Source organism: Myxozyma melibiosi (genome assembly GCF_037950935.1).
Source record: "Myxozyma melibiosi strain Phaff 52-87 chromosome Unknown BZA70scaffold_1, whole genome shotgun sequence".
Classification (NCBI taxonomy): Eukaryota; Fungi; Ascomycota; class Lipomycetes; order Lipomycetales; family Lipomycetaceae; genus Myxozyma; species Myxozyma melibiosi.
The window spans coordinates 379,279-404,955 of record NW_027042915.1 but is presented as its reverse complement, the minus strand read 5'-3'; the positions used below and the strand labels follow the sequence as shown (position 1 = coordinate 404,955).

The following is a 25,677-nucleotide window of genomic DNA, read 5'->3' as shown; positions in this document are numbered from 1 at the left end:
TCAATCATGCTGAAACCTGTTTACGCCGCACTGCATTGAGGTGAATGTAAACACGGGCTGGTTGCCCCGGCAAAACGACAGCCCTAATCCAGATCTGTGTTTTAATCTTATTTCCGTGGCTGCTTCCAGGGCTTTGTCCAGATCTGTTTTGGAATGCGGGAGCGCATGAAGAAAAGAAGATTCGAAGGGGGAGGAAGAAGGATAGAAAACGGCCCTGCTCCACATTTATTGCATTTACTGCATTAACGACCCAGAGGATATATTATCCACTACATAATATAGCTCAAACTATTATACATACACACGCGAGATATATAGTCAAAAATAAATAGTATCAAAACTCAAATAAAATGCTTCCGGTAACCAAAATAATCAAATACGGACGCATACAAGATTGTTGTCTCATCCCGTTGAAATACAGTTAAAATATCAGCTCAGTCCCAGATCACTCCGTTCTTTGCCGACACGCCCTTGTACCGGCTCTGGCTTGAAGCTTTTGGCACAGACCGGCCCACAAGGCCAAGTCGGGAGAGGATCGCTTTACTGACGACCCGGATGGTATCGCGGAGCATGGCCAGGGCCATGAGCACGCACAGAGCAGCAACCAGAATCAAGACTTGGTGCGCGGATTCGCTAGCTTTGTCGAGAGCCATCTTGGAGGAGATGGAAGAGAACGAGGCGCCAGTGACAGACTTGATGCTATCCATAGAGACAAACGTCGATCGAATGCCGCTGTTGATGTACGGCGAGTATTGTTTATAAGTCGCGGCTTCTGAATCAATGACATATTCCTGCAAAAACTCCTGCCACGCCTCAGCGTCACCAGGCTCGGGATATGGCGCGGTGATGATGTACGAGTCACCCGACCGCTGAAGATGGTTAACGACCTTCGCAGTTTCAGCGGGATAGCCATCCTCACGAAGAATCACGATGATTATTGAGTCCAAGTTTGCCCGGCTGCGAGCAAATATCAGGAACTCATATAAGCTATCAGCAAAGGCTTCCGGGTCCACGTTCGTGATGTTGTCGGTCTGGCCGACGTCGACAATCATCGCCGTCGGTGTCGTTGGTTGGATGATTGCCTGCGCGCTGAAGGAATAAAGTCCAGAGTGCGGTAAACCCGGCTTGTAGTAAGGATCAAACTGCACAGGATTGAGAAGCTTGTATTGCTCAGAAAGGGAGTTGCCGTCGCCTCTGGATGTGAATACCATTTCTAAAAAAGTAGTCTTGGTTAGCCATCAATTCGACTGTTAATCTTGGAGCAGAAAGTCTCACCTGTGAGCTGCTCGTCCTCAGCACCTGCCGACACGTCGGGCGTGGTGATATGGCTGTGTCTTATCCCCAGAGCCTCGGCTGCCACAAATTGAGAGCTGAGACGCGAGAAGGATTCTTTGAAATACGCGGGTCCACCGACGAACTCGACGTACGGCATCAGCTGGAAGTTGTTTGCCCACTCGCGGTTCTGTCTCACCAACGTAATTGGGATCATGAAACCCTGCATCGACAGTGGCGATGACCTCCGCGTAGACACGACCTGGACAACATGCGGGTCTCTAGATAGGGGATCCGACTCCTTCTCTTTGTTGATGTAAATGACCAATCCCTCGGCGTCGTGAGCTTTGGTCTCCTCGTAGGATGGTGTAGGAATCCGAATTAAAACCGGTCCTTTGTGTGTCTCCTCCGGTGTGACAAACTTCGAGACATCGAAAGGCTCTCCTCCGTCGACGGAGACTGTGTAGGTCAAGTTCATCGGTGTCGTAACTCGTGGTCGCAGGACGAGGTCGCAGTACTCGCCGTAGGATAAGAACGTGACGTAGGTGCCGGGCCAAAGACTCGCCTTGAAAATTTCACGGAACCGGTGCCATCGCCCGGAGAACTATTGTCTGATTAGATGGAGAGTCGTTGAATGAAGAAGCAGGTGAAGACGTACGATAAATAGAGATGGCTGTCCCAACGGCGTCATTACAACGCCCTCTGGTGGTTTGTACTTGGGGTTGAATGTGGTAGACTTGACACCGTTTGGGTCTTTGGCTTCGACGCCAGCGAAGGCGGCAGCCAGCAAGGCGACGGCCAAGCACGTCAGAAGAGCCGTCCAGCTCTTCTCTCTGCTCTGAAGTCCGACGCGCATTGTGATGTGGGCAAAGGAAGGTGTATAGGGGGGTGTCAATGCTGAGCCGGCGAGGGGAAGGCTACTGCGTCGTGGTATGAGATTGGTGGGCCAAGACTGGATGACGGACTATCGACAACAAAACAGCGAGTAAATTGTCCGCGTGCCCGGTAAAAGCGTGAATCTCGAGTGACTGAGATCTAAGGGAGAAAACGTTCAACACGTGGTGAACCCGAGATATCCGCCACAAAAAGCGTGAGCGCGAAGACGCAAAGGGTAAATAAAATAAAGAACTTGAGAGCGCTGGCCAGGGACCGCAGCCAAGTTTGGGGCGCTGTTCTGGGGGCAGATGCACCGCCTCTTCTCGTTAGAGCGCGGCTTGTTCCGATTGTATTATTCCTTTCTTCGTAACTTAAATTCCTATTTTCTATCTAAACTTCTATTTTCTATTAAATTTCTATTTTCTATCTACTTCTATCTACTTGAGGATATGAATCTTTGGGTATCCACAGAAGGAAAGAATCACAGTCACAGAATCACAGAATACAGAACAGAGATAGCTTGCTGGAGAGGAAGCGACCGGAGACGTATCGTAAGGCGTGGTCTCTCGTGTGTCGATATTCGTGGCGGACGCATGGCGGAATAGAGAGAGGGATTCGGACGGTGATACAGGCGGCTAGAAATATGTGTCAATAACCATCACGCAAGGAAACATAAGCGTTCAAGTGTAAGTACTAACCATAAGAGGAGGTCACTCCTTGCTTAAGAAGAAAGAGAAATCATGGATCCAGTGTAGATGTAGATGGAGGTGGATCGCTGTTTCGCGGCTATTAGGACGTGTCAGTAAATCAAGTAAATTGCAGTTCAAAAAAGCTCATGAGTTCTGACCATAATGAGAGACTGCCGCTAACTCGAGAAAAGAGTTATCACGAGCCCAGAGTAGCTGTAGATTGAGGTAGCTGTCTTGATTTTCGTCTGGGCATCGTTCCCAATTGTAAAGGTGATTTGGAATAGGTGCTATGCGCAGCTAGTAAAATGTCAGTATTTGATCAAGTATAAGACAAGTGAGCAGAAAGACATACCATAAAGGAGATTGCTGCTAGCACGATAACTCTTTTCTCTTTCTCTTTCTTCTTCTTTCATTCCTTCTTCTTTCATTCCTTCTTCATATTCTTTTTTCTTTATCATTTCAATTTCGTTTTTCTGTTTTTTTCTCTTTTCTTTTGTCTTTTTGCTTCATTTTTTTCTTTCTCTTTTTTTTCATTTTTTTCTTTTTTTTTTTCTTTTTTTTTCTTTTTCTTTTTTTCTTGTTTTTTTTCCTTTTTTTCTTTTTTTTGATTTCAAATTTCATAATATAGTATAGGTTGACACGGCTAGAAGCATGTGTTAGCCTACATGAAGCAAAAGTAAAGAGACACTGTAAGTACTGACCATAGTTGAGGAGCGCCGCCAGTATTGTAGGATAGGATAATAGTGACGATGGACCCAGGATAGATGTAGATGGGGTCAAGTTGATATGTCATGGCTAGTAGTATGTGTCAGTAAAGATTCAAGTATAGACGGAGCATAAGACATCAAGGATAGTACTAACCATAGTGAAAGATTGCCGCTAGCACTAGGGGATAGAGCTGGACTCAGAGTAGTTGTAGATGAAGGGAGGTGCCTCGACGTAAGGATCACCTTGTCTGAGTGGTGTGGATAGTCGTGGAGGAATATGAGATGGAGAGATGAAGTGCACGACTAGTAATGTGTCAGTGTGTGTCTTCAAAATAAAGTGAGATAAAAAGAAACTTACCATAAGATCATATGTTGGATCATTTCCATAATTTTTGAGAAGAAGGCCAGGTCTCTTTGAGATCTTTGAGGCTCTTTGAGGGTGATGAGGAAGGAAAGAAGAGATCGAGAGAGGGGGGAAAGCCCTCTTTTTATATTCCAGGCTGGGCCGCCCGCATCAGTTTGCATCAGTCGCGTGAGTAATATTAAGTAGGCCTGGAAAATGATCCTGGTTGATGAAAAATGTCCGAATCGGGAGCATCAGCAGACGCGGCGCGAACAAAACTCACGCAAAATCGAACTTAGCCCGCTATTGTTTCGGGCGGGATCGAGCATTTCGACGTCCAGCAGCGCGTAGTTTCCAGTAATAGACTTCATTCAACCTCGTTCATGTAGCGTAGCATCAGAGCTTTCGAATCCACCTGAAATCGATATATTTGCTGTTGTATTGGCGCGTCGTAGGCCAGGTTGAGAAACAGACGTCCTTCACCCTCCAGCACGGTTCCCATCATACACCCCAGATTTGATGAATGCGAAGCAAGATCAAGATACCATCAGACTGGCTATGAGACTATGCATTTTTGCTGGATCCATACGCGTTGATCGTTGTAGCATAGCATCGCTGGGTGGTTTGCACGGGCGTAGTCGGACAGACAGAGCAGACACAGCATAATCAGCTCGGTTTGTATAATCACCAGTGATCTGTAAACAGTCATAATTTCGAGTTCGGCACATCATCGAAACACGTCTCAGTTTGAAAAGAAGATAACCGAAGATGGATGACTGTCGTTGTGGTGGTGAAGCCGCCAGATCCCTTGTTGTGGTGATGTGCGTGTTACGATTTTACACGCTGGTGTAACAAATAACAACGCAGTGCTTCCGCTATCTGGTCTTCACCACCTTCAACTACTTCAGAAGTGTCATAAATCGCCATTATTTAACAAGAGTACACAGACTATAAGTCTTTATACACCACAGAGTTCCGGGTTGACAAGAATATCATTCATTCATTCATTTCAGACCGCATATTCTTCTACTAACAAGATCATCACAGATTCATATCATATTAACAACACTCATGATTGACCATCTTGGTTTCACCGAGACCGCCTAACATTCAGACTTCAGACTATGGCAGAAAGCAACAGCGGCCTTGTTCAAGAGCACTGAATCAGATGCAACGTTTAAACATTAGATGCATCACAGTCTTTGATCCTAGAACGATCGACACCGCAGTTAACGGCTCTATAGCATCGACTCTGTCGCATACTTCGCACAACACTATACACCATTTAGCTTGAAGAGCTCAGAAACGACGATATCTGCGTGCATAGTGACAGGTGCGGAACAGTGACAATAACGGTGCCATCACAGGAGGCCAGAATATCATATGCTGTGCAGAACTAATCACGCATTTCGGATGATGTCTTAAATCACATCTGGTTCGTTTATGGTGTCGCTAGCAAGACATATTTTGAATCATCCTTCAGTAGCCTCAAAGCTCAAAGCATACGCACATCAAACAAATGTGGGAAGAAAGGGGTGCTGAGTTCTGATTATTATGACAGAGATAGGTGATATCGATGCTATCTTTGGAATAGTTGACGCGCCAGCCACCACTGCAGGGTCGTTTCGAAATAAAGTCACGGAAAATCTAGCTTTCTAGTCATATTATCTCAGTCTCTGCTAATAAAACTTCGCAGGGTCTTGTGAAAGCTCTTGGAAAAATATCCTATTAATCTGAGTTCAGAGAGAGCGTTCTTGGGGGGTCATTGAACTTGCAAAACCCTGTCGATTATTGACGGCGCGTCTGCCACTGTGATTACCCTACACCTGCTCATCTCGGATAGGCCAGCATCAATGATCAAATGCCTTCCTTTCAAATTTAAGGCAACGCCGTGCTTGGTATTTCAGAAGCTACATAATCAAACGTTACGTTTATTGCCCTTCGAGCTTCTTGTGTTGTTCTCAGCCTTGGCCACTGTACCAAAAGAGCATGAGCAAGAACGACTCTAGATCAAATACCCTCTTCCACAGCCTCGACGCTCACGGTCGAGATGGCAGCGACAGTGACAGTTGTTTGATATTAGTTCATCCCCAGTGTATACTACTGGAAAGTATGAAGACTCTACACTACATCTACAAAGTCCGCGCCCGATAGATATTTTCAAAATAAGTTCATTCATAAAAAACATTCGTTAATATTAAAATTCGCCCACTAGTAACCATTGCTGGGCGTTATGCTATCACTGGTTGCCAGATCCTTCACAATGTAGAACAGGAGGTAGCTAAATATATGGACTGTTAATAAAGATGGTTTCTTCTGGAAGGTCAACTTGAGTTACTGGGGACTTACGCTCTGGATGCAAGTACTTGCTTTTCGCTGGACAGAGTGACCATAGCGTCATCGAAATTGAACCACTACATGAGGGTTAGCAGCCAGACCACAGATATGATTGCAAGTTTAATAGCTAAAAAAGACATACCAGTCCCTCGCGGTTCTTCATCGAACAGGTATAATGACCCGTATTGATTTTCCCTTGGTGGCACACGACTCCAAGCAGCTCGTAAGTATACCGCTTCTTGGATCTTTCGCGCGTGGTATATGGAGTCATATCGATCTCTACTGGGAATGGAACGTGATCATCGATCTTGTTCGATTTGAGAGAATGTTCGAAACGCTGAAAGTCAATCAAGTTAGCCACCAATGTCAGAATGAGGAAGTAACTGTCAGAGTGCAAACATACCTTCAGCTGAATAGATAGAACCAGGGGTAACCGCTTGATCTTCAGCTGCTTTGTGACTTCCTGTCGAGTCGAGCAGAATGAGCAGTTGTATTTCGTTTCCAGCCTCTCGGGACTCGTGAATCTATAACCGGTCAGCAAATTCATTATATTCATAAGAGTTATTCAGCAGCAGACTGACTTTTCCAAGCACTCCTGAAGACTTAGAATCCTGCTAGCGTTTGCCGACTTGCGGTCTCTCAGCTCCAAGCTCAGATCCATTAGCGGATCAACCGTCACCGTCACGTTGTTGCAGTTCGGGCAGATGATGTCGCTCTGGAGCTGTCCGCAGAAGGTGCGATGCACGATGCACCCGCAATAGTCGCTTTGCTGAGATAGAGCTTGTCGATCTGAGGTACGATGAAGCTGGTCAACGACAAACTGGAGAAACTCATGCGCGTCTTGCTCTGAGTATCCCGCGAGAGATTTTTGAGTTTTCCACGCTGTCGTGAGTAGATTCGCTGGACCAAAGCCTGTTGTCGATGGAGAAGAGAAGAACTGTGTCATGTGGTTAGTATATGTTGTTGTTGACACGAGGAAAGTAGAGGTTACTAACCTCTGTGAAGATCTCATCTATGCAGCAGCTGAGGCAGTTCTCACGCGTGCAGGTCTTGCTGTTATGACCACCGCACAGGAAATCGTTCCGGATAATTGGGTTGTGGATGAAGCTCTGTAGGATAACGGACATGAAGCAGGTAGCACCCATGTTCTGGAACCCTCGTAGACCAGACTGTGCTCGACAGGGTGGCATTTTTGCGTTCATCTCCACCAGAGCGGCGTCTTCTTTCGTGATGGCGTCTTTCTTGACGCCATTCTTATTCAGTGCCGCTAAAAATACAACAATATATTAGTAAGGGATCTTTATCAATAGGTAATAGACTTGGTGTGCGCGAAGACTTACCTCTCTTGATGACGAGACGTTCTGTGTTAATGCGAATATTTTCCAACAGATGGTTGAAAATGTAGTCTCGGCAAACAAAGCAGTACATGTGAGCTGTACGAGAGTCGACGCCTGTATGACAATTCATCAGCACACTTATTCCCGTCACGAACAAGCAGAGACATCTGCGGGCATACCAAACATATGGCCGGAATCGGAGTGGTGGGCTTCACCATGACGAAGTCGTCTGCAGCCAACGAAGGGGCATTGGAGACATAGGAAGGTACTTGTCAGAAGGTCGCAGCACGTTCGGCACCTTCGAACCTCAAAGGCAGAAATCTGAAGGAGTGGTGTTAGCAGGTAGTGAACAAGGAGCGGGAGAGACAAAGCGCGCATACGTCGTGATCTCTGTGGCGTAGTTGGAAGGCAACTCGGCAAGCCTGCTTGTAGCTCCTGATAGCAATGTCTTTGGATGCAGAGGCCAAAAGCTGTTTGACGTGTGGGCATCCGAATACTTGAGGGGAGAGGCCTCGGTCGAGGTTGATCTCGAGACGAGCCTCCTCAGAGAGCATATTGAGCAGTGTCGGTTCGCGGTTTCCTGGGTATTGTTCGAGGTTCCAAATAATAGACTATATACGTCAGAGCGTCAGCAATTGCTTAAGATCCACCACATGTGCCCTGTAAAAGTAGGGAAGAAAGTAAGGTCGGAATGTGGTTGTGGAGGTGGAGTACTCACATCCAAAGTAATTAACGTAGACTGTTAACCATCGCCCTCGGGCGTGTGTCGAAGTTCACAGGAAGGTCGAAACGCGAACGGTAAACTCCAAATTTGCGCTGTCTTCAGCGCAGGTAATTCAGAGAGATATATACCAATCGGGAGGCCTGCAATGTCAAAAATAACTTGTAGGCGGGGGGATCAATTGAAGTGGTTGATCCTACCTCGATGCCGGACGAGCTTCCTTATATACTTGGTTATGTCAGTCGTTGTTCACGTGTAGGCACGTGACTTTGGGTAAATGAAAAAAAAAATCAAAATTCAAATAACGAGGCAGATCAAGCTCCATTACAAATACACCACTCGGTCGTAGAAACAACAACGACCGCAACAACGACAGAAATGGCTACGGGAATAAAGAGACACCACCCAGATGGGTCATCGGCGTTCTCTCTGTCGATGTCGCAGAAGGTGTATGTCCGTTCGCGGAAAGGAAAGGCGACTAAGATCGTTCAGGAACATTACTTGAGAACCGATATTCCCTGCTCATCGCAGTTATGTCCTCTTTGCATTCTGAACCCTCCGAAGGATTCTTCTGGCGCTGGTACGTGTTTCGTTTTTGTGGTTTTTGTTGAGCACGGATATCTAACACGATTGTAGTTCGCCCGGCTATCTTGTCGCGCACGCCGCCGTCTGTCAAGCCATGGGGTGCGCACTACTTGATCCCAGACACAAATATTTTTGTGAAAGCTGTAAGCACGTCACTTTTTGTGTTGTAGTTCAAGACTTACTAATATGAATAACAGATGGACCTAATGGAGCACAAATCTGCGTTTTACGATGTCATTGTTTTGCAAACGGTCCTCGATGAACTGCGCAACATCAGTCTTCCGCTATACAACAGACTTCGTGCTCTCTCGCTGAGTCAGGAGAAAAGATTTTACGTATTTCATAACGAGTTCAGACAGGAGACGTTTGTGGAGCGACTTCCCGGTGAGTCAGTCAACGACAAGAACGACCGGGCTATTCGAACTGCCTGCGCGTGGTACCGTGTACATCTAGATGAAACGATCGGAAAATCTTCAGCGATTCCCGAGATTTTATTGGTGTCGAACGACAACGACTGCCTGCGAAAGGCCAAAGAGCTTGGGGTTGCATGCACCAACCTGGAGAGCTATGTCAAAGCGCTGCCAGATACCGACGCGCTGCTGGATATGATTGTATCGGAAACCAGTGATGTCACTGCGCCTCAGAAACTTGTGTATCAAGAATATTACTCCACCTCTCGGATTCAGGGAGGTATCAAGGCCGGCATCTTTCATCAGGGAGTTTTGAGTATCAGTCAGTACAACTACCTGGAAGGAAGTGTGTCTGTTCCATCTTTTGAGCGGCCTTTGCTCGTGCTTGGAAGAGAAAGTCTTAACCGCGCCATGCATGGCGACGTTGTTGTCGTCGAAGTGCTTCCAGAGTCTGAGTGGAAACAACCATCTACGAAGATTGTGGAGGAGGAAACCATCACGAAAGACGACAACCCTGAAGCGGAGGATGACGATGATACTTTGGTGACGGAGAAGGAGCACGCGGCTCTGCAAGAAAAGTTAAAAGCAAAGAATACATCTGCTGAGTTTAGAATTCAGCCAACGGCTAAAGTTGTCGGCGTCATCAGGAGAAATTGGGGTTTTTACGTTGGTCATATTGACGCTTCCTCTATCTCTTCCGACGCAGCGGGAACGCGACGCCAGACTACGGTGTTCTTGATTCCTATGGATAAACGCATATCCAAGATCAAGATTCGTACAAGACGCGCTACCGGTCTGGTTGGAAAGCGTATTCTTGCGGCGGTGGACTCTTGGGACGCGTCCTCGCGGTATCCGCTCGGCCATTTTATTCGCGTACTGGGTGACATAGAATCGAAGGAAGCGGAAACGGAAGCTCTTCTACTAGAGTACAACGTGCAGTATCAACCTTTCACCCAATCTGTGTTGGACTGCTTGCCAGCCGAAGGTCACGACTGGAAAGTTCCAACAGATACGTCCGATCCCCGCTGGACCGGCCGAGAAGATCTTCGTGAACTTTTGGTGTGCAGTATCGATCCCCCTGGCTGTCAAGACATTGACGATGCTCTTCATGCGCGGGTGCTTCCTAATGGAAATTACGAAGTCGGCGTGCATATTGCTGATGTTTCTCACTTTGTGAAGCCTGATACCGCCATGGATCTCGAGGCCTCTTCGCGAGGAACGACGGTGTATCTGGTCGACAAGCGAATTGATATGCTTCCGGTCTTGCTGGGAACGAATCTGTGCTCGCTGATGCCGTATGTAGAGCGATTTGCTTTTTCGGCTATTTGGGAGATGACTCCAGATGCGACGATTGTGAGCACGCGGTTCACAAAGTCGGTGATCCGGTCGAAAGAGGCGTTCAGCTACGAGCAGGCGCAGCTTCGAATTGATGACAAGAGCCATGTTGACTCGTTGACGGAGGGCATGCGAATTCTTCTCAAGATATCGAAGTTGCTGAGGCAGAAGCGAATGGACGCGGGTGCGCTGAACCTCGCGAGTCCTGAGGTGAAGGTGCGGGTTGAGAGCGAGCAGATGGATCCGGTTGATGTTGAGATCAAGAAAGCCCATGAGACGAACTCGCTTGTTGAGGAATTTATGTTGCTGGCTAATATTAGCGTTGCGGCGAAGATTTATGATGCGTTTCCTCAGTCTGCCATGCTCCGGTAAGTGTTTGTGCTATTCTGTGAAGTGAGAGATAATTTTAAACTAATTTGTGTTTTATTAAGACGACACGCTCCGCCACCAAAGGAGAATTTCGAGGTTCTCGCAGACCAGCTGCGTGTGTGCAAGAACATGACGCTGAACTCCGAAACATCAAAGAAGCTAGCAGACAGTCTCGACTCGTGCGTCGACTCGTCAGATCCATTCCTGAACACGCTGATCCGTATCATGGCCACGCGATGCATGCTGGCCGCCGAGTACTTCTGCTCCGGCACGATGGCCGAGTCTGATTTCCGCCACTACGGTCTCGCGTCTGAGATTTATACGCACTGGACGAGTCCGATTCGTCGGTACGCCGACATTGTTGCTCATCGACAGCTGGCGTCGGCGATCGCGTACGAACCTCTGCATGAGAGTCTTCGCGATAAGCCCAAGCTCGAGCGGGTGTGCCAGAACATCAACCAGCGGCACCGCAACGCGCAGTTTGCGGGACGTGCGTCGGTGGAGTATTATATCGGCCAGGCGCTGAAGAATCGCGAGCTGGACGTGGAGGGATACGTGATGAAGGTGTTTTCGAACGGGTTTGTGGTGTTTATCCCGCAGTTTGGAATTGAAGGGCCGATTCATTTGCGAGACATGAAGGTCGAGTACACTTTTGACGAGGCGAATTACGCGCTTGAGTTTAATGCCGGAACGGAGAAGGAGGTGCGGCTGCAGTTGTTTGACAAGGTGACTGTGCATGTCGAGACTGTCTTGGAGGAGAGCACTGGGAAGCGGAAGGTTGCGCTTCGGTTGCAGAGTCCGCAGATTGAGTAGAGGGGAGGTTAAGAAGGGTTTTTTTATGTACTTGTATTATATTGAAACGCTACAGTTAAAGTAGAGTAAGAAGAAAACGAATGTGAGTGGGCATTTGACCATGACCACATTTTTTTTTCCAAATAAAACAAGATAAGCAAAGACAAAATCAGAAACATGTCACTCGGCAAAGGCAGGTTTGGTATTCAGAAGCTATACATTAGAATACAGAAACAAAGAAAAAAGTAAGCATCACAACATCAAGAAAAAAGAAAAGAATAGTATGTTACAAAAAGGACGATTTCGAGGTCCTGAACTTGAGATACACAAAAAGCAAAAGAATCGAAATAAAAGGGAAAGAACCGCCGGCGAGCGAGCTTATGAGCTAGAGACGGTGCGCACGACGTAGGAAGTCACCAGCGTGGGGATTGCGGTGGTATAGTACGTGGTGTACGGCAGGTCGTAGTAGGTGTTTGTGGCGAGTGTGTGGGTCGAGACCTCGACGTCGGTGGTGTAGACGAGGGTGGAGGTCACGAGCGATCGCGAGGCACTCAGGGAGGATGACGCGGTGGAAGGGAGTGCGGAGGACGAGGCAGCACGAGAGGTGGAGGTTGCGGCGACGAGAGGGGTGGTGCTTCTGTCGGACGCGCTCGATGATGAGCGGGCTGACGACGAGGCGTGGCTTGAGGAGGCCGTAGACATGGCAGAGCCGGAGGCAGAGGCGGAAACGCTGCTGGAAGCATGCGATGAGGCGGACGCGCTGGCAGAGGCAGAAGCAGAGGCAATTCCGGCCGCGGAAGTCGACGAGGTAGGCAGCGCTGTAGACGAAGTGCGCGAGGAGGAGCTGCCAGAAGACCCACTCGAGCTGTTGTTGCTCTTGTTGTTGTGGTGCTTTGTGCCAACGCCCACGCCGACACCGACACCGACACCGATGGCAATCACGAGGAAGAGAACTATGGCAGCAATCCACTTCTTCTTGGAAGACAGACCCTTCGAGCCAGCAGCGGCAACGCCTTTCTCCGCCGCGCTGATGTTGCCGGCAGGCTTCTTTGCGGGGGCGGCGGCCTTGCGGGTAGCGGCGGCGGCACCAGCAGCGGTGGCAGTTGCGCCGACAGCAGCACCAGCGAGGATTTTCTCCTTGCTCGATGTGCTCGAGGTGTTGGTGGGCGTGGAGGACTCCGGCGCACTGCGCTGGGTGGTAGCTGCAGCTGCGGGCGTAGCGGGGAAGGCGTTCAAGATCTCGGTCTCGGACATGGGCGGGGTAGTCGCGCCTCCGGCTGCCGTCGGGGTAGCGGTAGAGGCAGCGGCGGCGGCGGCTGGAGTAGTGGCAGTGGCGGCGGCGACTCCACCGGGGATGGTCGAGATAGAGGAAGCGTCGTCCTCGTCGTCGTAGGCGTCGACATAGGCGTCGGTGGTGTAAGCGTCGGTGTCGTAGACGGACTGCTCGGCGCTGCGGAAGCTGGTGGTCGACGCCGTGGGAGACGGAGGGGGGTCTGGGTAGCTCTCGGTCACGGCAGCAGAAGAGGAGGCCGGCGGAGGCATGGTCTCGTGCACGGTGGAGGGGACGGAGTCGGCGGTGGTGGTGAGGTCAGAGGCATTAGATGGGGTGGCCGAGACACGGCGGTTGACGAGGACCTCAGTGGGCCGGGCGACGACGGCGGCGGCGGTGGCGGTGTGGAGCTCGTCGGCGGACTCGACAGACTCGACGGACTCGTGGGTGGAGTGCTGCTCGTCGGCGATGGAGGAGGAGACGGAGGGGGAGGTGCGGTGGGAAGACATGGTGGAGGTTGGTCTGCGGGGCGCCGAGGAGGAGTAGCGAGAAGAAGCGAGCGAGGCGGAGGAGGTGCTTATATAGTAGAGTCTCTACGCGGTCAACAAGCAGGACTATCACAGCAGACGGCAACAAGGCAAGCAAACAGCGCGCAACAAGGCAAAAAGGCGAACAAGGCGAGCAGAGGCAAAAAAAGACGCGGAGGTTTGGTGCCTGGAAGCAATAACAAAGCAGAGTTTGGTTTGAGTTTGCCTGCCTCGGACGAGCGACGAATGCGGCGTTGGGCGGGCCCGAGCCGCATGGACACCAGACCCGCTGCTGACACCGTTCTTTGGCCACCGCGCACTCTGTTTCGCCGCCACGCACGCGCTAAGCCGGTTCGGGCGCTTATCGCAATCTGCCGTGTTCCCTGCTGCCGGCTCTGCTGGGAGCGTCCTATCGTGCGCCCTGCACCGCGGCCGACCAGCGCGCAGAGCAGCGGCGACGGGGCTGGCAGCCAGCGCGTGCTGCTGCGCGTAGACCGTAGACCGTAGACAATCACCGCAGCTGCGGGCGGCGGCGGGGCGCGCGCGCTGCTGGCGGTGGTCGTGATACTCTGGCTGTGTCCTTGTACGCGCTCTGTGCGCCTCGCTCGCCGCTACGCTTTTTACGCTTTCTCCGCTGCTCCTCCGTTTAGACCCAACCTCCACCAGCCATCTCCACGCCCTCTGATAAACCCCCCTTCCTCTCCACAAGGCCTATGATGAACCCGCGCCCAGCTCTCGCCTGTCTCTGATCATCCACCCTCTCTGTCGTCCATGTCGGCCCCGCCCTCGCCGGTCACGCCGGCATCGGCTCGGCCGCCAAAGCTGCCCGCGCGTCTGCTGCCTTCCTCGAAGTACTTCCGTCGACGGTCCTCGGTCCAGCAATTGCAGTATGTCGCCTCCTCCTCCGTCGCCGGCACCTACTACCGCACTTTCTCGGTCGTCGTCTTCACTGCCATCGTGCTCTGCCTCATGCTGTACTCCTCCCTGAGGAGGCAGGTCGACTCAAAGGGATGCAACCCTGCCTTTTACTCTCCATCTTATGCGAAAATCAAGAGCTTCGACACCGATCACACTCGCTTCGCTTCAAAGTATTCGCTTTTTTTGTATCGCGAGCAGACGCTGGATAACACGCGCGAGGTAGGTCATCCCTCTCTTCCCCTTTTTTTCTCCTTTGCTGTTGTGTGCGCCTTGTGTTGTTTGTCGAATATCCCATCCATCATATCATGTATTTATGTTTTCTACCTTGCAACACCTTCTAACCACGTCTTACTGCATTTCTTATAGCCCCGCGGTGTGCCAGTCCTGTTTATACCCGGGAATGCGGGTAGTTACAAACAAGTTCGAGAAATCGCCGCCGAAGCTGCCCACCAGTACTACGACGCCCTGTTCGCCAAAGGCACCTTCCGCGATGATCCCGGCTCCTCCAGTCTCGACTTTTTCACCGCCGATTTCAACGAGGATTTTACTGCATTTCACGGCCACACTCTCCTAGACCAGGCCGAGTACCTGAACGACGCAATCGCATTCATTCTCTCCCTCTACAGCCCCTCGCGGAACGAGAACGGCGACGACACACCGCTGCCTCGCTCTGTTATTCTGATCGGTCACTCGATGGGCGGAATCGTAGCGCGTACGATGCTGACGCTGCCAAACTACCGTCCGGACTCGGTAAACACAATCATCACCCTCTCAACTCCTCACGTCGTACCCCCGGCAACATTCGACTGGGACATTGTCAACATCTTTGAGAAAATCAACCAGTACTGGCGCAAGTCGTACTCTGACGACCTGGTAGGCAAGAACCCTTTAGCTTCAGTCTCCTTGATCTCTATCACCGGTGGAAAGTTGGACGCGATCGTTCCCTCAGACTTCACCAGCGTCTCATCCCTATTGCCATCAACCAACGGATTCACAGTGTTCACGTCCTCCATTCCCAATGTCTGGACCGGAGTCGATCATCTGGCTGTTGTGTGGTGTAACCAACTACGTCGCGCGATCGCCCAGGCGCTTCTTCACGTCGTCGACACTCGAGAACCTACACAGACGAAGAGCTTGGAAGCACGCATGGAAGTATTCCGGTCTCAGTTTCTCACCGGTCTTGAGCCTGAAGTGGCCAAGAAAGCGCCCTTGGCACTGGGCCATGACACTTTACTTAGAGTCCAGGACACGCCGAGCATAATATCAAAACAGCGTCAAAAGCGATTGACCCTCCGCGGTCTCGGGAGCTACCGACGGCCGCAGGTACATCTGCTGCCCATCCCCGCCGACCTTTCAGAGTCAAAAGATGATATCCTCAGCATCTTAACCGACCAGACTCTAGAGCTCGACGGCAAAGACCAGCGCGTCGACATTTTTCTCTGCCAGTCGTCGCACCGCAACACGTTTGACTCAGATTACCTACATACATTCAACAACGTGCTCGATTTTTCGAAACCGGATAGCAAGACTTTGACGTTTGTGTGCTCGAATATGGCGCAGGATAAGGTCGTGCTGCCGGCGTCCACAAGAGACTCAAAATTTGCGCACGACGGAAGCGTGTTTTCGTATGTGCAGTACAGAATGGGAGATTTATTCAAGTATCAGTACGTCGCCGTGGTGGACTCGTATGCCGACGAAACATCCGGGTTTGTTACGATGGAAATGATCGACAGCACCGCCTACAAATACGACATGCATCTCGATCTAAAATGTAAGTAATTCATTGTCATATACATCAAGCATTGGACTAACAAATCTCTTCCAGCATCTCTCTCTGGTGATCTCACCATCTCTCTACCTTCCGGCCGCGCCGGCTTTTCAGAAGTGACCCTGAGCGGTCTGTCAAACAGTCTGATCTCGTACAAACTCGATCTCGCGCCGAGCAAGTGCGCCGACAGCGAAATGTTTGCGCCTCTCATCCGCCAATTCCTCTCGGATCCGCACGAGTCCAAGTACTTCCCCAACGCGCGAAAAATCCAGATCGGGTTCCACGGCGCGGCACCGTTCGTGCCGCTGACGTCTCTCCCCGGTGGCTCGTTCTCGGAGCAGCAGCAGACTTTGAAGTTGCAGATCTGGCGCGACCCCACGACTGCGTGCGGTGAGCGCGACGAGCAGGTCACGTTGAGGGTGTCGGTGGATATGCTGGGAAGTTTGGGAAATTTAGTGATTCGGTACCGGACTGCTACTGCTGCGCTGCCGCTTGCTATCGTGGGGATGGTTATGCTCATGCAATTCAACATCTATGACGCGAGCGGTACGTTCATCACATTTGGAGCGGCGTTGGAGGCGTTTATCGGAAAAGCACTCCCCATTCTCTGTCTTGTCTCTGCATCATTTATCGCTCTTTCGCCGCATCTGTTTCCGACTTCAACCCTTCCGTTTATGGATCCGGCCGATCAGCCTGCTGGATCGTCAGACGCGGACGCTAGTATAAACGACAGACCGGTGTACCGCATCATCCGCGACAATGATTTGTTTCTCGGCATCTCGGATCCGCGACTATGTCTCCTCGGACCGCTTCTATTCACGCTCGCGACCGGTCTGTGCATCGTAGTCTACTACGTCGTCGCGATCGTGCTGCTATTCATCGCAACGACTCTCGACTGCCTCGACGCAATGAAACTGCAAGCCTCGCCGCCTGCCGGCACGGACTCGCCCCCAACAGCTCCGTCGCAGACCATACCACGCGTGCTGACCTCGCGCGAGCGCGTGGGCAAGTTTTTCTCTAGCACGCTGCTGCTGCGGTTTTTCGCGTTTCTGCTGACGCAGCTGTTTGTGGGCCTGTACAACTTTGTGAGCATGCTAGCGGTGTTTAGCGGCGGCAAGAGACTGATCACGATTTTCACGCTGCTGCTGATTGTTTCTGCGTACGTGCCGTTTCAGTTTGCGTTCATTGTCGTGTTTATCGTGCACATCAACACGTGCATAAAGTCGCTTCGCACGCAGAGTTATCAGTACGGGCTGTCGGAGCGGTTTAGCCCGATGTTTTCCAACTTTGCGGTGTCGATCTTGATGCTGATGATTTGGATTCTGCCGATCAACATTCCGCTGCTGGTGGTGTGGATCCACAATTTGTCTGTCAAATGGACGACGCCGTTTTCGTCGCATCATAATCTGCTATCAATCATGCCGATTATCTTGTTGGTGGAGAATATGATCTCCGGCAAGATGTTGCCGAGAAACACGCAGGTCAAGCAGCAGATTGTGACAAAGATCCTGCTCGTCTACTTAATCGTCTACTCCTGCCTGCACGGCATCCTCAACGCCTACTGGCTCCACCACATCGTCAACATCTTCGCGCTCTGGCTGTTCATCGTCTACCTCGAACTTCTCTCGGGCGGCAACTACAGCTACAACAGCGAGCGCTCCGGCAACGGCAGCGGCGAAGTCGACTCCGAGCTGGCGATGAAGCTTCCGCAGACGTCGTTCGGTAGCAGCAGTGTGATTGCAACAGTCCCGACGTCGGCGAGTAGCACGGCCACGACGCTGCAGGCGAGCTGTGGGTCGTCGACGACGGTCACTTCGTATTTTGATCGCAAGCTCGAACGCGTGCCGAGTATGAATGGCAAGCAGTAGCTAAAACAGTATTTGCATTTTATGTCATGAAGAGGACTGACCAGCGCAGATTGCTGCTGGTTGATTAATTCATGCACCTATTTTTCCTTTTTTTTCTTGATTTTTTTACTTTTATCCTAATATTCCTTTCATGTCATCAGTTTTAATCGTGGCGTTTCGTTGTTGTTTTTCTTCACATATCTTTTGCAATTTTTCTTTTCCCTGACAAAAGGTCTCCTTATTCTCCCCGTTCTTCTTCCTCCGCTATATTTATATATCAACGATTTATCAATCTCACGCATTTACATTCCATCGTCGTTGCTGCTCTTTTTTTTACGTTTCTTCTTCTTCTTGTTGTTGTTGTTCTTTGTCCATACATTTCGCTATTTTTATAATATTCGCATTGATGGCTATCCTTGAAGTTGAGTTGAAAGCGGGTTTTTATTCTAGCCAGAGTTTTTTTTCTTCGATGTCTTTACAAGGAGCATAGAACGGAGATGATATATAGGAATTATGAAGCACAAATTATTCAAAATATATATAGTTATATATTGCACGGTCAGAGAAATTGAGTAAAAGAGTTGGAGATGGCGGGTGTTGGTGTGTAGGTTGTTCGTGAAGAGGGTGGAGTGTAGATCCGAAAGAGGTCTTCATTGCCGGTGCGTTGAATGGTGGCATAACGAAATAAACCAATTCGCCTGTAACCCGATAATCTTCGTAAATATTTGCTTGACTCATAGATTAGTCTGTTTACCCAGCACTTGAAAACATCAGAAATCATTCACTTGTGAAGAACGATGCCTAAAAATTAAACCAAATTTAAACGAGCGCTGTTCTCGCGTATAAAGTTCTCGAGAGTCTTGGAGTTACAAAGTAAGCGAGTTTCCACATCTAGCATGAGAATTTTAATAAAACGTGTTAAAGAAATATGAAGGAATAGTGATTATTACGACGACTACTCGTTCAATATGAGATAAAATGTGTTAGAAATGAAAAGTAACAACATCCCAGAACGATTTCAAACGTGAGAAAAGATGAGTGAGTAGAGGGGACGAAGGAAGAAATGAGATGGACCGCGGGAGATCGAGAATAATGTAGTGGGACGGTAAGGAGAGATAAGATGAATGGATAGATTAGAAATAATAAGAAGTAACCCAACGCCGAGGAGATACAGAAAATACAAAATAAGAATAGAAAAAAGGGGAGGAAGAGGAAGAGTAGGTAAGAGGGGGAGGAGACATAAATGGTAAGTAAAATCATCACTCGTCAAGAAAATAAATAAAACAATTCTATAAAAAACAGCCATCGAAAGAGAAAAAAATCCAGAAGTAAAGTGTTGTGAAAACAATAAAATGGGAATGAAAAAAATTGTGAAAGAGCAACACGTCACTTTATAATCCTACACTTCTTCAAAGTCTCACCATGCTCGGCTTTGGCGCCGAAATCCTCTATATACAAGATACCTTTGCGGTCGACCAAGATCAGTTTCTGACCGTCGGGCGAGAACCGCATCGACGCGCACTCGCTGATTTTATTCGCGCTCGTGACGTCCACGACCGCGACCACGCGCCGGTGCTCGGACTCGGCGCGCAGGAAATGCGTCAGGTAGACTGTTCCGTTGCGGTCGAGAAGCGCGACCGAGTTGGCCCGCGGCGAGACAGCGGCTTGGTGGATCGTCGACCCGACTTCGTGGAACCGGCTGCGCAGTTTCGGCTGGAGCAAGCTCCCGCTGCCGCCGGCGGAACTGCCACCGGTCGCGCCGCCGCTGCCGGCAGAAGTGCCAATCCGGTAGTCGTCGTCGTCTTGGCTCGGGAAACTGCCGGATCCGAAAGAGCTGCTGGACATTGCGCGCGAAAACTTGGCCGAGGGAGGGTCGTTGTTCGGCATCACGATCTCGACCACGATCGGATGCGCGTCCGAGGCGACCGAGGCCACGACCATTAGCCTGTTGCCGGGGAAGAACCGCAGACATGTGATACCCTCGGATTCTAATGCTGGGTCGATCTTGCGCGAAGACCGGATGACTAGTCGGGGATGGCTGGGGTCGTGCAGATTGATGACCATGAACCTTGACTCTAGCGCGGTCGAGCAGCCGAGTAGTTTGCCGTCGGGAGAAAAGGCGAGAGTCTTGAGAGGATCGCGGTAGGGCATGTCGATCAGCATCGGCTTGGATTTACTGGTTGTGATCCCGAGCAGGTGGCTCAGGTTATGCAGAACGATCGTCGGTTGCTCGGTTCCGGAGACTAGGTCGCGCGACGTGACTGCGAAAGCAAGAAATATGCCGTCTTCCGAGATCGCAACGCACCGGATTGGGTCTTTTGATATCTCTGTGAAGACAGCCATTCCGCCTTTTTCTAAATCATGCACGCGCACCACGCCATTCGTTCCCGCAATCACCAAGAACCTGTTCGACATCGCAGCCATGCTTTGCGCCCAACTTATATTCCGTATCGACTCATCCGGATCCCTCTTTGTGCACGTATCCCACGACATTCCATACTCGCCCGTATTCTTACCGACACACAACAGCTGCGGTGTAGTCCCGACTTTGAAGCAGGTCGGGATCGAGTACACTTCCCAGCGCTTCTCAGCCACTAGCGCAAACGTCCGAGTGTCGGGTGAGATAGCGCTTCCTTCAAACACCTTGCCACGTGGAATCATAGAGAACCCCCGACTTGTCTGGGTCGGATACCTCAGGTCCTTGCGATAAAGCGGATAGTTTTCTGTATATTGTTTTTCCCGCAACTCGTCTTCGGGGGTCATCATTATTGGCACGAAATCTGAGCGCGACGACATCTGCCATGGCTCAATGCCAGACGACGACGACGAAATCTGAGACGAGAACGCGCCGGATCCGGATTTGTAGGATGCCGACGGCTGCGAAATTAGCGACGAAGGCGGCGTGAACGAAGACGACATCACGCTATCGTACTCGTTGGTTTCTCGTCGACCGCCGGTGGGAGTCAGGATTGCACTGCCGCGAGGAGACAAGTCGCTTGATGAATTGTTGAATGTTTGGCGTGCGACGGACGAGAAAAGACTGACGAGGGTCATTTTCGGCGAGGGCGGGCCACCGCCGCCGCTGACGGGGAGGGAATTCGAGAGGCCGGGGCCGCCATTGTTTGTTGAGGAAGAACGTCGATCTAGAGATACGCGGCCAGCGCTTCCATCGACGAGATCCGATTGACCGCTTAAGCTGGAAGATTTGCGAATTAGGGAATCACCGCTGTCACTGCTGCCAGTCAGTACAGAGCTCAAGCTCATGGGAGGCAGAACATGACCGAATGAAACGAAAAACATGGAGACTCCCTATAACACACAAAGACAAGGAACATACGCAGAACCAATATTTCCAAAGTCGTTGCCAGTGTCTACTCGAAGACGAGACACTCCGGGCAATCGTGGCTCGTTACGGGACGAAGTGCGGCGGCTGATAGCCTCGGGTCGGAACAGATTTGCTGAGAAGACGATTAGAAATTCAACAGTTACAAAAGCAAGCAATAGATAACGATACCTTCATCTTCAGGCTCTTCGTCTGAGCCAACTTCCTCCGGTATCGGCAGCCCCAACTCCCTGCGCTTGTCCATGACGATGTTGTAGATATTTCTGAGTGGCACGACCGGTTTTTTCAGCTCGGTCGGATTGCCACAGTTCGGACAGACTTTAAGCTGGAGGTTTGGCAGTCGCGATCGGGCCCATTGCTCGGAGGCGACGCAGCCACAGGACAGGACGGAGAAGTCGTTTGATGGTATGCCGTATTTGGCGATTGAGCAGTGGAGTTCTTGCAGGATTGCGTCGAGGAACTGGGACCAATCATCAATGACGGCGGTAGATGCAGAAGACGGGGACGCAGTGCGGACAGAGGGTTTTGAGTGCGAATGGGTGGATGAGGCCGGGGAGTGGGTGGAGAGAGCAGCGAGGATGGGGGCTGGGGAAGGCTTCGAGATGGAGTTCGAGGCGGTGCGCCCGGCGAAAGGGTCGGCGGGCGCCATGCCGATCGGAGCGGGAGGGGAGGAAGAAAGAAAGAAGGACGAGGAGAAGCGGATTAGAGGATGGACGATGGCGGACCGGGGTGTGGATGGGGAAGAGACGTGAACAGGATGAGCGCGGAGGAGAGAAAGCGAGAGCCGCTGTTGGTGATGGCGACTGGGACCGCTGACAGGAAGTGTCACCGAGAGGGTTTGTGTTTGGTCACGTGAGAGATGCCCAGGTGGTTTAGTTCACTGTGAATGGCAGGGAATACTGGCTTTACTCTTGAATGTGGATCTATTATTCTATTTAGAATACATTTAACTGCACTGAGGAGCTAGTCGAGTATGGTGCCGCCGCGATACAGCGGGCGGATGATCTGTTTGCGCTCTATCGTCTGCTTCACGATACCCTGCACGTGTTTTGGCTGCACTAGACCATACCTAGAACGGACGAGTCAGTATGCCGTCAACCGCAGCGATCTCACATCATAGACTGCTCCCTGCGTCAAGGAAGATAGAGGTTGCATAAAACCCAGGAGACTTACCAGATTGAATTTCCGCGCCCGTCAAAAATGATCACGTTGCCGGCGTAGACGTGTCCGCCGACGTGGGAGACTATAGCGACTTTGACTCCTTTGTCGGTGGTGCTGTCGTAGAGCAGGCCTTTTGCTCCCAGCACTTGCTCAAATTCAGCCTTCAGCATAGGACCGACTATTCCACATCTTTATATTATCACGTAAGCACTCTAGTTTCACTGTCACGAGAGATTGGGGAGGTGCGTACCGCATATCGCGCGAAGTATGTCCACAGATTGCAATGATCGGATTCTCAGCCTTGCGAACCTCGACTTCTTCTTCAAACCCCTCAGCTTCCTGCGCGCGACTGGGGACAAGATATCGTTTCATGAACGCGTCGGCCTTGGCGAACGGCACGCGCGGGAAGTAGAGGTTGTCGGGGTACATGTGGATTGACCAGGAGTCTTTGTCTTCTGGTGGGGCCAAATCTGTGCTTGTGACGAGGTAGTTGAAGTCCGGCTATAGCGTGTTGGTCAGTAGTCACATCAGAACAGTGGATATGATATAATGAGGCCTACATCGCGTCGTATTCCGCCGGTACGCTGCAAATCGCGGAGCTTTGCTTCTAATGAAGCCGGATCCAGTTCTGTCTTATTCGGCCACTCTGTAACATAAACCCAGTCAGTCTCCGCTAAGCTCAATCCTAAGTGTAGTCAGACTCACCGCTATGCCCAGTAGAAACAAGTAAATGCCTCCCGACCGAAGGCGCAGTGCCAGCCAGCGGCGCGCCGCTCTTGACCTGCAGATCAGGCGGGAACTCTGGCTGGCAAAACGTACATCCGGTATCAAAATCGGGTTCAGGACAACTATCGACAATCTCGTACTGTCCCAGTCGTGTTTCGGGCGCTGCTGACGGCTCAGTATTGCTGCCGGGGCCAAATATTGGTATTCGCTGACGCGGGCTACTTGTTCCCGCGAAGCGGCGTGAAGAGGGCAAAGAAGTCGCCGCGACGAGTCGTCGTATACCCCGGAAGCTGTTCATTATTCTGATCTGTATATACAACAGCTGAGAGAACAGCGAGCATGAAGAGAACAGAAGACAAATGGAAGTTCTCCAATTGGCCTTTGATGAGCGGATAATCTTATTGCTCGTCTCTGCTTCGTCTTATTTCCGCACGGCGGAATCGGAGTTTATTACCGAATAAACCAGATGGCAAAGTTAAATGGCCGTTCCGAGCGGTGAATCAGAAGGCTGGCAAAGGAGCTGAATAATAGCACGACCAAGACATTATCGACAGAATGAGTTGTTATTGCAATTACTATTGAGAGATGAATAAAAGAATATTACATAATTCATGTTGATGCTTACCTAACCCTCGTCGGTACACTCGCCTGGGACTGGCCCGAATATCAACTGACGCCTGGTCGACGCTGTCTTCAACACCGATGATGCTATTCAGGAAAAAGAAGACAGACTCCTCAGTTACAGACACTATACCATCTGAACAGACTCCTGACAACACAGATAAAAGCCTCACTTCGTTTGCGCAAACCGTGCGACGCTCTCGCTCAGCACTCAAGCTAGGCTCTGTGCGGAATGAGTTTGGGTCGTTAGTCTACGACGACGCGCTGAGTTTTTGCGATCTGGAGGTGGACGAGGCGGAAGAAAGTGCAGAAGATGAAGCTACAGAGCCGTCTACGATGCTGTCGTTGAGGTTTCGACGTCGAGAGCCGGTGACGCAGAACAAAACTAGGAAGACGACAGAGGAGATATGCGATAGTGCGTGGCTGCGGAAGAGGATCCAGGACGAGAGTCAGACGGAGCAGGGCTCTGTGTCATCTGGCGAGGACGGCGAGAGTACGCTTGACGACAAGGATTTGTTTGATATGCTGATATCACCGCGCGAGTCAGTGAACGATCTAAGCTCATCGTTTTCGTGCTCTTTGTCGTCGGTGACGGAGACCGAAGGTGGAGATATAGACTGTGCATCTGGTCCAAGTGCGCTTGATGTGATAATGTCGCTGTCAGCGCAGATGTCGCCGCCAGGAAAGAGGCTTACGAATAAGCAGTATCTACTGTGTGATTTTCGGGAGATTGACGCCAGACTGTGCAGACTTGAAGGGCTTGAGCAGGAGCTGTGGCGGTGTTTGGAAGAGTTGGAGAATATTAGCTGGGAGAGTGGAGTGGATGATGAGAGCGAGAGCGTGAGTGCTGTGCAGGAAACTGTGGAGACTGTTGATACTCCTGATCTGTATATTGATACCCAGGTACCCCCGCAGCTTGGCGACCCTTCGGATTCAGAAATCAAACAATCTGAAAACACAAGCACGCCATACTCGGGGATCACTGTGAAACCAGGCTTGATACCTACGACTGCATTTGTCAACAGCGGCGAGAGATTGAACTGGAAGGAGCTGAGCGGTGTTGAGATCTGTGAGGTTGAGAGTGGTCAGGGGTTGGAGAAGGAGAAGGTGGAGAAGGTGCCTGAGAAGACAGAGCCAGGGAAGGTACCGGGGATGAAGGTGAGGAAGGGTAAAGGGTTAAGTGTTGGTTTTTCAGATACGGTTGAGGTTTGCAAGTTCAAGGATTAGAGGAGAGCATTGTTTTAGATAGAGATTAGTATAATGTTATTAGACTAGATGTTCTTCGAAAGCTGTAGAAGATGGAGGAGATGTAGATAAGAGCCGAGCCAAGCCAGGGCGAGATTGCGATATCTGCCGTGATTGAGCTGTACCTGGTATACAGCAGTGCTTTTGCTGTATATTCAAACAGACTGTGGGTATCTTATCGAGAGCGTTGATAAGAAAAGGTTTGCAAGGCTTTGGCTGACTGTGGAGACGGTCGCAAGTAGCGATGCCAAGCAGACCCTCGTTGTTAGAATACGCTGGACTGAATTGCACCGCTATCACCATCTCCAGCTGGTGCTTGCAAATGTCGAAGATATTCAGCAATAACAGGCAAATATATGATTAATTCATATCAGTAAAGCCGACAGCAACAACAAAGCACGAGACCAGACGGAACAATGACTGCTGGCCAAGTGCGCGCGCGCCAAGGTTCGAGGGTCCTGTGACGTCATTGTTTCAA

General features: G+C 50.5%; 8 protein-coding genes across 8 annotated transcripts; 3 read left to right on the top strand and 5 right to left on the bottom strand.

Annotated features, from left to right (window-relative positions):
* Window position 1: 1 nt before the first annotated feature.
* BZA70DRAFT_5027 (uncharacterized protein) lies at window positions 2-2,292 on the bottom strand. Its single transcript, XM_064915155.1, has 3 exons — window positions 1,931-2,292; window positions 1,276-1,876; window positions 2-1,213 (listed from the first exon to the last, which is right to left on the bottom strand). Exons 1-3 carry the CDS (start codon window positions 2,126-2,128, stop codon window positions 435-437), a joined length of 1,578 nt encoding a protein of 525 aa, XP_064770169.1. The 5' UTR covers window positions 2,129-2,292; the 3' UTR covers window positions 2-434.
* Window positions 2,293-6,055: 3,763 nt separating this feature from the next.
* Window positions 6,056-8,465, bottom strand: BZA70DRAFT_270573 (uncharacterized protein). Its single transcript, XM_064911316.1, has 10 exons — window positions 8,280-8,465; window positions 7,942-8,172; window positions 7,741-7,882; window positions 7,565-7,675; window positions 7,220-7,491; window positions 6,806-7,161; window positions 6,628-6,748; window positions 6,367-6,561; window positions 6,237-6,301; window positions 6,056-6,168 (listed from the first exon to the last, which is right to left on the bottom strand). Exons 2-10 carry the CDS (start codon window positions 8,113-8,115, stop codon window positions 6,099-6,101), a joined length of 1,506 nt encoding a protein of 501 aa, XP_064770168.1. The 5' UTR covers window positions 8,116-8,172; window positions 8,280-8,465; the 3' UTR covers window positions 6,056-6,098.
* Window positions 8,466-8,608: 143 nt separating this feature from the next.
* On the top strand, window positions 8,609-11,815 carry BZA70DRAFT_292526 (exosome complex exonuclease exoribonuclease-like protein). Its single transcript, XM_064914382.1, has 4 exons — window positions 8,609-8,862; window positions 8,919-9,010; window positions 9,065-10,980; window positions 11,044-11,815. The coding sequence occupies exons 1-4, from the start codon at window positions 8,661-8,663 to the stop codon at window positions 11,792-11,794; spliced, it is 2,961 nt and encodes a 986-aa protein (XP_064770167.1). The 5' UTR covers window positions 8,609-8,660; the 3' UTR covers window positions 11,795-11,815.
* BZA70DRAFT_270569 (uncharacterized protein) lies at window positions 11,816-13,755 on the bottom strand. The gene has a single exon (XM_064911315.1). It carries the CDS (start codon window positions 13,550-13,552, stop codon window positions 12,152-12,154), a length of 1,401 nt encoding a protein of 466 aa, XP_064770166.1. The 5' UTR covers window positions 13,553-13,755; the 3' UTR covers window positions 11,816-12,151.
* A 467-nt stretch (window positions 13,756-14,222) lies between these two features.
* On the top strand, window positions 14,223-18,393 carry BZA70DRAFT_4997 (GPI inositol-deacylase). The gene is made up of 3 exons (XM_064915151.1): window positions 14,223-14,707; window positions 14,855-16,259; window positions 16,314-18,393. The coding sequence occupies exons 1-3, from the start codon at window positions 14,342-14,344 to the stop codon at window positions 18,122-18,124; spliced, it is 3,582 nt and encodes a 1,193-aa protein (XP_064770165.1). The 5' UTR covers window positions 14,223-14,341; the 3' UTR covers window positions 18,125-18,393.
* Window positions 18,394-19,038: 645 nt separating this feature from the next.
* On the bottom strand, window positions 19,039-22,311 carry BZA70DRAFT_270564 (uncharacterized protein). Its single transcript, XM_064911314.1, has 3 exons — window positions 21,618-22,311; window positions 21,441-21,561; window positions 19,039-21,335 (listed from the first exon to the last, which is right to left on the bottom strand). The coding sequence occupies exons 1-3, from the start codon at window positions 22,093-22,095 to the stop codon at window positions 19,490-19,492; spliced, it is 2,445 nt and encodes an 814-aa protein (XP_064770164.1). The 5' UTR covers window positions 22,096-22,311; the 3' UTR covers window positions 19,039-19,489.
* A 43-nt stretch (window positions 22,312-22,354) lies between these two features.
* On the bottom strand, window positions 22,355-23,917 carry BZA70DRAFT_270558 (actin patches distal protein 1). The gene is made up of 5 exons (XM_064911313.1): window positions 23,313-23,917; window positions 23,168-23,253; window positions 22,858-23,108; window positions 22,620-22,796; window positions 22,355-22,515 (listed from the first exon to the last, which is right to left on the bottom strand). The coding sequence occupies exons 1-5, from the start codon at window positions 23,629-23,631 to the stop codon at window positions 22,410-22,412; spliced, it is 939 nt and encodes a 312-aa protein (XP_064770163.1). The 5' UTR covers window positions 23,632-23,917; the 3' UTR covers window positions 22,355-22,409.
* On the top strand, window positions 23,918-25,227 carry BZA70DRAFT_270555 (uncharacterized protein). Its single transcript, XM_064911312.1, has one exon. The coding sequence runs from the start codon at window positions 24,036-24,038 to the stop codon at window positions 25,179-25,181; it is 1,146 nt and encodes a 381-aa protein (XP_064770162.1). The 5' UTR covers window positions 23,918-24,035; the 3' UTR covers window positions 25,182-25,227.
* The last annotated feature ends 450 nt before the right edge of the window (window positions 25,228-25,677 follow it).

What these genes read in the sequence shown, in the direction of transcription:
- BZA70DRAFT_5027 (XM_064915155.1), bottom strand. Translation starts at nt 2,128, where the DNA reads ATGCGCGTCGGACTTCAGAGCAGAGAGAAGAGCTGGACGGCTCTTCTG. An exon ending in GACAGCCATCTCTATTTATC is followed by an intron (nt 1,877 to 1,930) that starts GTACGTCTTCAC and finishes ATCAGACAATAG; the next exon opens with TTCTCCGGGCGATGGCACCG. An exon ending in TGAGGACGAGCAGCTCACAG is followed by an intron (nt 1,214 to 1,275) that starts GTGAGACTTTCT and finishes CTACTTTTTTAG; the next exon opens with AAATGGTATTCACATCCAGA.
- BZA70DRAFT_270573 (XM_064911316.1), bottom strand. Translation starts at nt 8,115, where the DNA reads ATGCTCTCTGAGGAGGCTCGTCTCGAGATCAACCTCGACCGAGGCCTC. An exon ending in TTCTATCTATTCAGCTGAAG is followed by an intron (nt 6,562 to 6,627) that starts GTATGTTTGCAC and finishes ATTGACTTTCAG; the next exon opens with CGTTTCGAACATTCTCTCAA. An exon ending in CAAGTACTTGCATCCAGAGC is followed by an intron (nt 6,169 to 6,236) that starts GTAAGTCCCCAG and finishes CCATATATTTAG; the next exon opens with CTACCTCCTGTTCTACATTG.
- BZA70DRAFT_292526 (XM_064914382.1), top strand. Translation starts at nt 8,661, where the DNA reads ATGGCTACGGGAATAAAGAGACACCACCCAGATGGGTCATCGGCGTTC. An exon ending in GAAGGATTCTTCTGGCGCTG is followed by an intron (nt 8,863 to 8,918) that starts GTACGTGTTTCG and finishes ACACGATTGTAG; the next exon opens with TTCGCCCGGCTATCTTGTCG. An exon ending in CAAATATTTTTGTGAAAGCT is followed by an intron (nt 9,011 to 9,064) that starts GTAAGCACGTCA and finishes TATGAATAACAG; the next exon opens with ATGGACCTAATGGAGCACAA.
- BZA70DRAFT_270569 (XM_064911315.1), bottom strand. Translation starts at nt 13,552, where the DNA reads ATGTCTTCCCACCGCACCTCCCCCTCCGTCTCCTCCTCCATCGCCGAC.
- BZA70DRAFT_4997 (XM_064915151.1), top strand. Translation starts at nt 14,342, where the DNA reads ATGTCGGCCCCGCCCTCGCCGGTCACGCCGGCATCGGCTCGGCCGCCA. An exon ending in CGCTGGATAACACGCGCGAG is followed by an intron (nt 14,708 to 14,854) that starts GTAGGTCATCCC and finishes CATTTCTTATAG; the next exon opens with CCCCGCGGTGTGCCAGTCCT. An exon ending in CATGCATCTCGATCTAAAAT is followed by an intron (nt 16,260 to 16,313) that starts GTAAGTAATTCA and finishes AATCTCTTCCAG; the next exon opens with CATCTCTCTCTGGTGATCTC.
- BZA70DRAFT_270564 (XM_064911314.1), bottom strand. Translation starts at nt 22,095, where the DNA reads ATGGCGCCCGCCGACCCTTTCGCCGGGCGCACCGCCTCGAACTCCATC. An exon ending in CGAAGAGCCTGAAGATGAAG is followed by an intron (nt 21,562 to 21,617) that starts GTATCGTTATCT and finishes TCGTCTTCTCAG; the next exon opens with CAAATCTGTTCCGACCCGAG. An exon ending in TTTGGAAATATTGGTTCTGC is followed by an intron (nt 21,336 to 21,440) that starts GTATGTTCCTTG and finishes GACTGGCAGCAG; the next exon opens with TGACAGCGGTGATTCCCTAA.
- BZA70DRAFT_270558 (XM_064911313.1), bottom strand. Translation starts at nt 23,631, where the DNA reads ATGAACAGCTTCCGGGGTATACGACGACTCGTCGCGGCGACTTCTTTG. An exon ending in TGTTTCTACTGGGCATAGCG is followed by an intron (nt 23,254 to 23,312) that starts GTGAGTCTGACT and finishes TTTATGTTACAG; the next exon opens with AGTGGCCGAATAAGACAGAA. An exon ending in CCGGCGGAATACGACGCGAT is followed by an intron (nt 23,109 to 23,167) that starts GTAGGCCTCATT and finishes AACACGCTATAG; the next exon opens with CCGGACTTCAACTACCTCGT.
- BZA70DRAFT_270555 (XM_064911312.1), top strand. Translation starts at nt 24,036, where the DNA reads ATGATGCTATTCAGGAAAAAGAAGACAGACTCCTCAGTTACAGACACT.